General features: G+C 43.0%; 1 protein-coding gene across 3 annotated transcripts; it reads right to left on the bottom strand.

The window, feature by feature from the left end:
• Window positions 1–1876: 1876 nt before the first annotated feature.
• HNRNPA3 (heterogeneous nuclear ribonucleoprotein A3) lies at window positions 1877–7724 on the bottom strand. 3 transcript variants are annotated; one of them, XM_058664671.1, is made up of 10 exons: window positions 7586–7724; window positions 5394–5516; window positions 5158–5304; window positions 4870–5080; window positions 4467–4559; window positions 4279–4374; window positions 4108–4206; window positions 3615–3752; window positions 2502–2624; window positions 1877–2408 (listed from the first exon to the last, which is right to left on the bottom strand). In XM_058664671.1, the coding sequence occupies exons 1-10, from the start codon at window positions 7589–7591 to the stop codon at window positions 2356–2358; spliced, it is 1089 nt and encodes a 362-aa protein (XP_058520654.1). In that variant the 5' UTR covers window positions 7592–7724; the 3' UTR covers window positions 1877–2355. The 3 variants fall into 3 exon arrangements, with proteins under 3 accessions (XP_058520654.1, XP_058520652.1, XP_058520653.1); XM_058664669.1 differs by having other exon boundaries at window positions 7520–7677; XM_058664670.1 differs by having other exon boundaries at window positions 4108–4188; window positions 7520–7677.
• Window positions 7725–8089: the final 365 nt, after the last annotated feature.

Raw genomic sequence — 8089 nt, 5'->3', positions numbered from 1 at the left:
TCTTAGTGTGAGTTGCCTTTGATCCACACTGCGCTTAAATAGCACATCTTAGGTCCTTTAAAGCTGGTTAAACCGCTCTCCTCATGGCTTAACTTCTCCACTGTTCACAACAGCTAAACTAATACAACTTATAAACAGGTCACATACACAAACTTCACCTGCTTATACGTTGCAAACATCAACTTACTCAAAATATTTTCATTCTTAAAACTAGTTCCAGAACACAGAAAAGTTGTTAATGGTACAATTAACCTCATTATGTCATCAAAGGATACTGTCAAGGTTGTGTCAAACAGTTTCACAAACATAAAAACAGAAAATGTCAATCTCCCCCATTTTCAACCTTTATTATGAATAAAGAACCTGAGACAATTTAGCTCGATTTTTAATAAGGTGTTTCCCAAGCATTATTTTGACCAGGTACCCAAGCTGATGAACATTGACAGTGTCCATTTATATAACCACACTTGAAGTTACCAAGAATTTAACCGTTTTCTAATATTAGCCTTGTTTTTCTCCACTGCTCATTCACATATGTCCATTAACACATGGAATGTTGTATTACATTTATTGGTTTGTGTGTGTTTCTGGAAAACTGCATTATCTGTGAAGACCGATTTCCATGCTGGTATTGCATGCATCCAGATAGCAATGCACAGAGGCACAGAATTAGAGCAACGAGAGAGCATATTCAAACACTAGCACACCCCATTCCCCTTTTTATTGCTTTTTTTTTTTTTGCTTAGTACTGCTTAAAACAAAAATCTTGGATTCAACGTTCAACTGCCAAAGGAGTGACAGCAGGGCACATAGTGAGGGTTTGAACGAAACCATAAACACTAGCTGGCGCGGAACAGTAGACATTGGTTTATATATATGTATCTTAGTATCTAAAACTCTTCTCAACCGAGTCTTCCATACAATCTGACACCAACATTATTTAGGTTGAAATGAACACAAGATGTAACAGTGTATTTGGGAACTCAAGACTTAAATTTCAATTGAGTGCTCTGAGAGAAGGTTGTACTAAGCAACTATGCTACATTTCTGCTGCATTAGGTTATTTTGGACAAATATTTCTAAACTATACTTCGCTGGGTATAGACAGGAAAGCATGCCAGCCAGTTAAAGGTTCAATAATACATCAATTTTATTCCCACTGAGTTTGTAACCAATAAAAAAGGTAAACCAAGGAAAATAATCAGATTTAAATGGGCCTCTTATGCTTGAAAAATAAAAAAAGTACCCAACTAATATGGTCAGATATAGCAAGCTTAGTGGTCCTATGTATTTTGAAGTGTTTCAGAATGGTTTTTTAAGATAGGAGTGGAAAAACACCTACTATCCCATCCCAAAATTTAAATAGAGGGCAGTAGACATTCTTTATACCCCCAACTATGGCAGCAGTTCAAATGTGACCAAGGTAAAATGTATAATGGAAATGTTCTTAACACAACTAGGACTCGGCAAAATCTAACACACTAAAATCATATGATTACATTTTGAAAGAAAATGCACAAAACCAAATAGGAATTGAGATTTTTCATTTGAAGTAATCTTAACGCTATTAAATTCACAAATATGCTAATTTAAATACCCAATCCTATTTATCTAAAACACACATTGCAAACATACAAATATCTATTCTCTCCACATGTCAGTGCCCATTCATATCATGGTTTGGAATGGGGAGAATAGATTCCCCTTAACCCGCAAGTCAGTAGGTGTTTCTTTACAGTTAACATTAGCAAAATTCATACAAAATAGTAATTAACAATGATCTTCTTTACTTGTTAACTCACAAGGAAACACCTTCAAAACTGCATTGTGTTAAAGTTTCTGTACTAAAATGTAGAAAAACTGAACTACACAAATATTGAAAAGTTAAAAATTCCTTAATTTTTTATTCCTGGTACCACTACCACAATTTACAGGGCAATATACCTGATGTAATGAAAAGAAAAAGAAAAGACAAAGCTACAACAGATAAAAGACCTCAGGAATGTACATCTAATTGACACTACATTGCATTAATCAATAGCTGCACTTTTTGCAAACTGTGGCTATGACAGTCCTGAACAAGAAGGGTCTCCTGTTTAAGCTGCAGTAACTTTTCTGACTATGGATCATCGTTCCTCCTGTGGCAGATTTTTACAGTTCCTCTAATGCATTTGGGACGACTGTCTCAAAGTAACCTGCAGCTTTCCTGACAACTCCTCGCTCTCTCTCCTGCTAAGAACTGTAGCCTGTTGAATAATACAGGATAAAAAAATTATTACACTCAGTGAACATTATCACATTTCAACATCATATAAAACGAAAAAAATTTAAAGATACCTACCCTTTTTGCTGTATTTAGAACCTTCTGCTACCATATCCACCACTTCCACCACCAGATCCATAACCACCTGGAAACAGAAATGTACAATTGAATAGATATGATTTTTGTAATTAAAAAGGATCTAAACAATTGTGGTGAAGCAAAAAAACCTCTTACTTACCACCATAGGGACTGCCCGAGCTTCTCCCACCAAAACTGCCCCCTTTCATGGGCCCATAATTTGACTGCTGTTGTCCACTATAATTTCCAAAATCATTGTAATTTCCACCACCACCATAGTTGCCTGAAACCACAAAGGTTTTGTGATTTATACACACAATAATTGTTGGTGCACTTTTACCACATATAGAGTTTATACAGCTACCCAACTCACTCCACTCCAAATTCAAGGACCCTACCCAGACTGTAAACATAGAAAGAACAAAAGAGCATGATTTAAACACCAAGCTTATAGATAAATGTTAAGACGTCAGGATTATTACAAAAACATGGTATTTTTATGACATGCAATATATCAAGTGTATGCTCTTTCTGCCCACCTCTATTCACAACTGTTAGCCAGCATACGGAGCCTGATGAGTGCCAACTCTAAAACAGCGCAGAGCCAAACATCTTAAATTGAGACTCACATCATCACCATCACTAAGGTATAATTATTGCTAACAATGTATCATCTGCATTATCAGTAACATCCAAGTGTACTTACACCTAAAGTACTTATAAGCTATCCAACGTGGCACCCTATTAATAGCATTCAATTTACAGTTCCAATTTGTCCAGTTTAAAAATGGTTCTAAGTCAATCTCCAACAAAAATCACTGAAGTATAAAACGTACTAAATATTAGTAAACTACAGAAACTGACATTTCACCAGTTTACTTTATAGCCAAAAAGTTAAGATGTCAATCAGGCACTGTTTAGTATTACAGGATACCTTTTCAAATGTCTACAATTATACATAAACTGACACTAGAGATTTAAACAAGTAAAAGTGGCTCTGTGGCATAGCAAAATAATGCCTGTAGTGCCAGCATCCCGTATGGGGGCCATTCCTAGTCTGGCCGCTCAATTTCCAATCCAGCTACATGCGAACAGTGAAAGAACAGCCAATGATGGCCCTGGCCCAAGTGCTTGGGTGCCTGTACCCTTAAGTTTCTAGCTTCCAGCTTCAGACTGGCCCAACTCTGGCCTTTTCGGGAGTAAGCCAGTGGATAGAAAGGATGTCTTTCCCAACTCTGTCAAGTAAATATCCTTAAAAAGTTAAAGCTATTACCTCCAAAATTTCCTCCTTCATTGTAACCATCATATCCTCCTCCTCCACCATATCCACCACCTTGGTTTCCATATCCTGGTCCACCACCACCATAGCCTCCCCTGCTACTGTAACCAGGACCACCACCATAGTTGCCACCTGAAAAAATAAGGCCACACAGAAACATTTAACATATACAGGAGCAAGGTGCTTAAATATTTATGTCACTGGCAAATAAGCAGAGTTATCTAATACTGTAAAGCCTGGTGACAGACTGTTAGTAGCAATAATAGATTAGTTTTTTTACAACAACAAAAAAAAGTCAAACAGCAAGACTTTGAGCACAACTGCTAGCACAATTTTGTTGGCTACAAAGGACTGCCGATTTTGTCTGAAGAAAGATGATGCTCTGGTAACATTTCAGTCTATTATCAAGACATTCAAGCATTGACTAAAAATGCAAAGCTAAAAATATCTTTCAATATAGTAAATATGGTTAAAACAGCAAACTTACCATCACCTCCAAAACCATTATATCCACCATCACCTCCTCCATAACTTCCTCTGCTGCCACCACCACCACCACCATAACCTCCTGAGGAAAAAGTAGAAACTGAAATTATACATCCAACTTAGCATTACATCTTAGGCACATATGTACTCAGAAATGATAAAAACATCCTACCTCTTCCACCAAAGTTTCCGCCACGGCCAAAATTACCTCCACCACCTCCAAAGTTTCCTCCACGACCCATAAAGTTGCCAGATCCACCTCCACGGCCTTGATAAAGGCAAAGAAGAATTTTAAGAATTTAAGCCTCACAAACACCACTCCCTCCAATCTATTGCGAATGTGTCCGTGGTTCTACTCACCTCTTGGTGATCCAGCAGCAGACTGCATCTCTTGTTTAGAAAGGGCTTTTTTCACTTCACAACTATGCCCATTAATAGTGTGGTATTTCTGAACTGAATTTTTTTTAACCAAACAAACAAAAAAGTGTTACTTCACGTGTGGGAAAACAAATATAACCATATCCTTTGTCATTACACAACACACTGAAGCATTATCAAGAAGGCAGTAAACTCTGGCATTGGGGAAAAAGGGAGAGCCTTAGGTTGCATATGTTCTTTCCTTGCTCCAGATGTTGGTTACACAGATGTAGACTTTGTGAAACTGAACGTTACTCTTTCTATGCTACTGTACACAAAACTGCAAGTAATTCGTCAAAATAAACTTAGTTCTGCTTCATACAAGTCCTGATAAATTGCTACTTACCAACAATTTTATCAACTGTATCATGATCATCAAAAGTTACAAAAGCAAATCCTCTTTTTTTGCCACTCTGCCTGTCTTCCATAACTTCTATGGTTTCAATCTTGCCATACTTTTCAAAGTAGTCTCTCAAATTATATTCCTCTGTATCTTCTTTAATACCACCAACAAAAATTTTCTTCACTGTTAAATGGGCACCAGGCTTTACCGAATCCTACAAACAAAGTACATTAAGCCAAAAACAAAACAAACTACACTCACAATTTCACATACAACACAGTATGAAAATACCTCTCTAGAAACAGCTCTCTTTGGTTCCACAACACGCCCATCAACCTTGTGTGGTCGAGCACACATTGCTGCATCCACCTCTTCAACACAAGAGTAAGTCACAAAACCAAACCCCCTGGAACGTTTTGTTTGGGGGTCTCTCATTACCTACAAAATAAAAAAATTTAAAGCATTGAAATTCATCTCCATGCGTCCTCTATTCCCCTCCTTGAGTCTTTATTACCTCTGTAACTTACCACACAATCTGTCAGTGTGCCCCATTTCTCAAAATGTTCTCTCAAACTATCATCTGTAGTTTCAAAGCTCAGACCACCAATAAACAGTTTCCTCAACTGCTCTGGTTCCTTTGGATCATGACCCTAAAGTGGAGAAAAAAAAAACAAAAAACAAAAAACAACAACCCTGTAATTACTTCATGCAACCAAGATAAAGCTTAAACTAAGATTTAAACCCTGTAACACAATTTCTCCAGCAAGTTTTGACTGACTTCAACTGTCTGAGGGACTAACATGTCACCAGGAAAACCACAGCCAGCATTTCCTCTCACTTTGAAAAGATAAAAATTCAGGAATCAAACATTTTTAAGCTACAAATCTGAGCCTGGGACATCCTTTATCTTGGCTGCACTCAAATCATTTTCAAAAAATATTCCCGAAGCAGTGCTGCATCAATCTTCACCTACGATCTTCTCGGCCTACACTCCAACAAGCATTCAACTTTAAATTACAAAACTGAATTCCAACTTTACATAAAGAGAAACGTACAGAAACAGAGATTCCCACCAATCTGACAATAAAACGTCCCTAGATAAGCCCACATGACTCCAAAATACCTGTACTAGGCTATTTGTACATTCTGCAAAAATCTACTTACATTTACATGGCAAACAATGTCAAATACGTTCATTTTGGGGGCAAAAAGTGTCAGTAAGCACTGAAGGGCACCCATCTCCAAGTTCATCGTCCCTCCCACCCCGCAGCAGGGCCCACAGCTTCAGCTGCTTTGGACTAAAGCCAGAAGTCTCCCACGTGGCTGGTGGCAATCCCACGGAACCATCCCTTGCCACCTAAGCTCCAGCTGCAGTAAACGACTCGAGAGAGGGGAATGAAACTCAGTCGGATGAGGCACGCGAGTTCCCATTTTAAAATCACAGAAGACTAGCAATTTAACAAGCACATTTACTGCCTGTTAGAAGAATGGAGCAGTTACAATAAAGATTGAAATTTTAAAGAGAGGCCTTGAAACTATGCTACACTTTCAGATTTTGTTCGTAAGATAAACTCCCAGTTAATATTCCCTCTCCGAGAAGGTGTACTTTTAATTTCTAATATCTTCCTGTGTCCTCAAAGAACGAAGATGTTAACAGTTTAAAACAGGACAGAAAAAAATTCTAACAATAGCCTAAAGCATTAATTCATTTAGCCTCATCTTGAAGTCTGACAAACTGCACCAGATCAAAGAAATCAAATCCACATAATTAAAAACACCAAAATTTCCAACTGTGGTTACAGTCCTCACAAGACGCCAGGAACACCAGAGCCAACTCCAAAACCCGGAAAACCCAGAGATCCAAAGACTTTTTTCGGTGTCTGTTTTTACATTTACAGTAACTCGCCCACTTCGACGAGTCCACTATTCTCAGTACGATCACACACAAAAAAAATTCGTGAAGGGCTTTTTTTAAATCGGCGCACTTAAAAAAAAAAAAAGCCATCTTTCAGATGGGTGCTGCGAAAAACGCGTCGCCCGGGCCTTGGGGGTGCAGCCTGGCGCCCCGAGCGGCGAGGCCAGGCCAGGCCAGGCCGTTGGCGCCATCTTCGGCGGGGCCGCCGCCGCCCGCTTCCCTCGGCTCCCCGCGCGCGCGCGCGCGCCCGAGGCGGCCGCCATTGCGGGCCGCTGCGCCATTTCGCAGCGCGGCGGCGGCTCCATGTCGAGGCCGGCAGCCGCCGCCCGCCCGCCCGCTGGCCCGGATATGCTGTTCGCGCCCACCCCTCCCCCACCGCCTCCCCCAACCGCTGCCGCCCGGGCCCGCCATGCCGCCCTCGGCCTCGCTTCCCCGGGGGGCCGCGCGGCCGGCGGGGCCCGCTCCCCGCCCCGAAGCCACACCAGCCACGCCGCCTCTCCTAGCGGGTCGCTCCCCTCCCCGGCGTCCCTGCTCGGCCCCAAAAGCGAAAGCGAGGAGAGGGAGAGCCCCCCCGAAGCGGCCTCCGGCGCCCGCTGCCTTCCCCTCCCCCGCCCACCGTCCGTGTGGAGCGCAGAGCGCGGGACGGCCGCCTCCGTCTCCCCGGCCTCCCCGCTCCCACCGAGCCAGGTTCCCCCGCGCCGGCCACTACCCGTCAACCCCCCGCTCTCCCCCTAATACCTCCTCCCCCCGGCGGCGGCGGCGACGGCCGGAGTCGGGCTGGGGGCGACCGGGCGGCTGTTTTACCTCCATTTTGAGACCGGACTCGCCTCTTCCAACTCGAGTTCAATATGGGACCGAGAGGAAGAGGCGGGGCCAGTCGTCACGTGATGCGCTTTCCGCGCGCCGCCGGTTTGGCGGGGGTGGGGCGAGCGGAGGAAAGGGGCGTGGTCACGCGTGGCGCCAAGGGGTACCAGGCAAGCGGATTGGCCGACGGGAAACGGAGGCGCGGGAGCGCGCGCGACTCGCCAACCTCCAAGGCAGCGACGCCCTTGCCGCCGTTCGCGCCTGCGGCCGCTGCCGTGACGTCACGCGGGCTGGGCCAATGGACAGCGCCCACGTCGGGAGAACGCCTCGTGACCGCGCTCGGCCGGAGAGAAAGGCCTTTCCCTTTCTTCTCGGGCCGCCTTCCTCCCATCCCCCACCGCATGCCTCACGGCCTCCATTTCTTAGTTAATTCCATGGCCGAGCGTGAAGTAAAACGACACTTTTTGTCTAGTAATTTATAGATGCGAGAAAGGCCTTAGGATC

This window comes from Ochotona princeps, chromosome 5 (genome assembly GCF_030435755.1).
Source record: "Ochotona princeps isolate mOchPri1 chromosome 5, mOchPri1.hap1, whole genome shotgun sequence".
Lineage (NCBI taxonomy): Eukaryota > Metazoa > Chordata > Mammalia > Lagomorpha > Ochotonidae > Ochotona > Ochotona princeps.
This window is presented reverse-complemented; position numbering and strand designations above follow the sequence as displayed.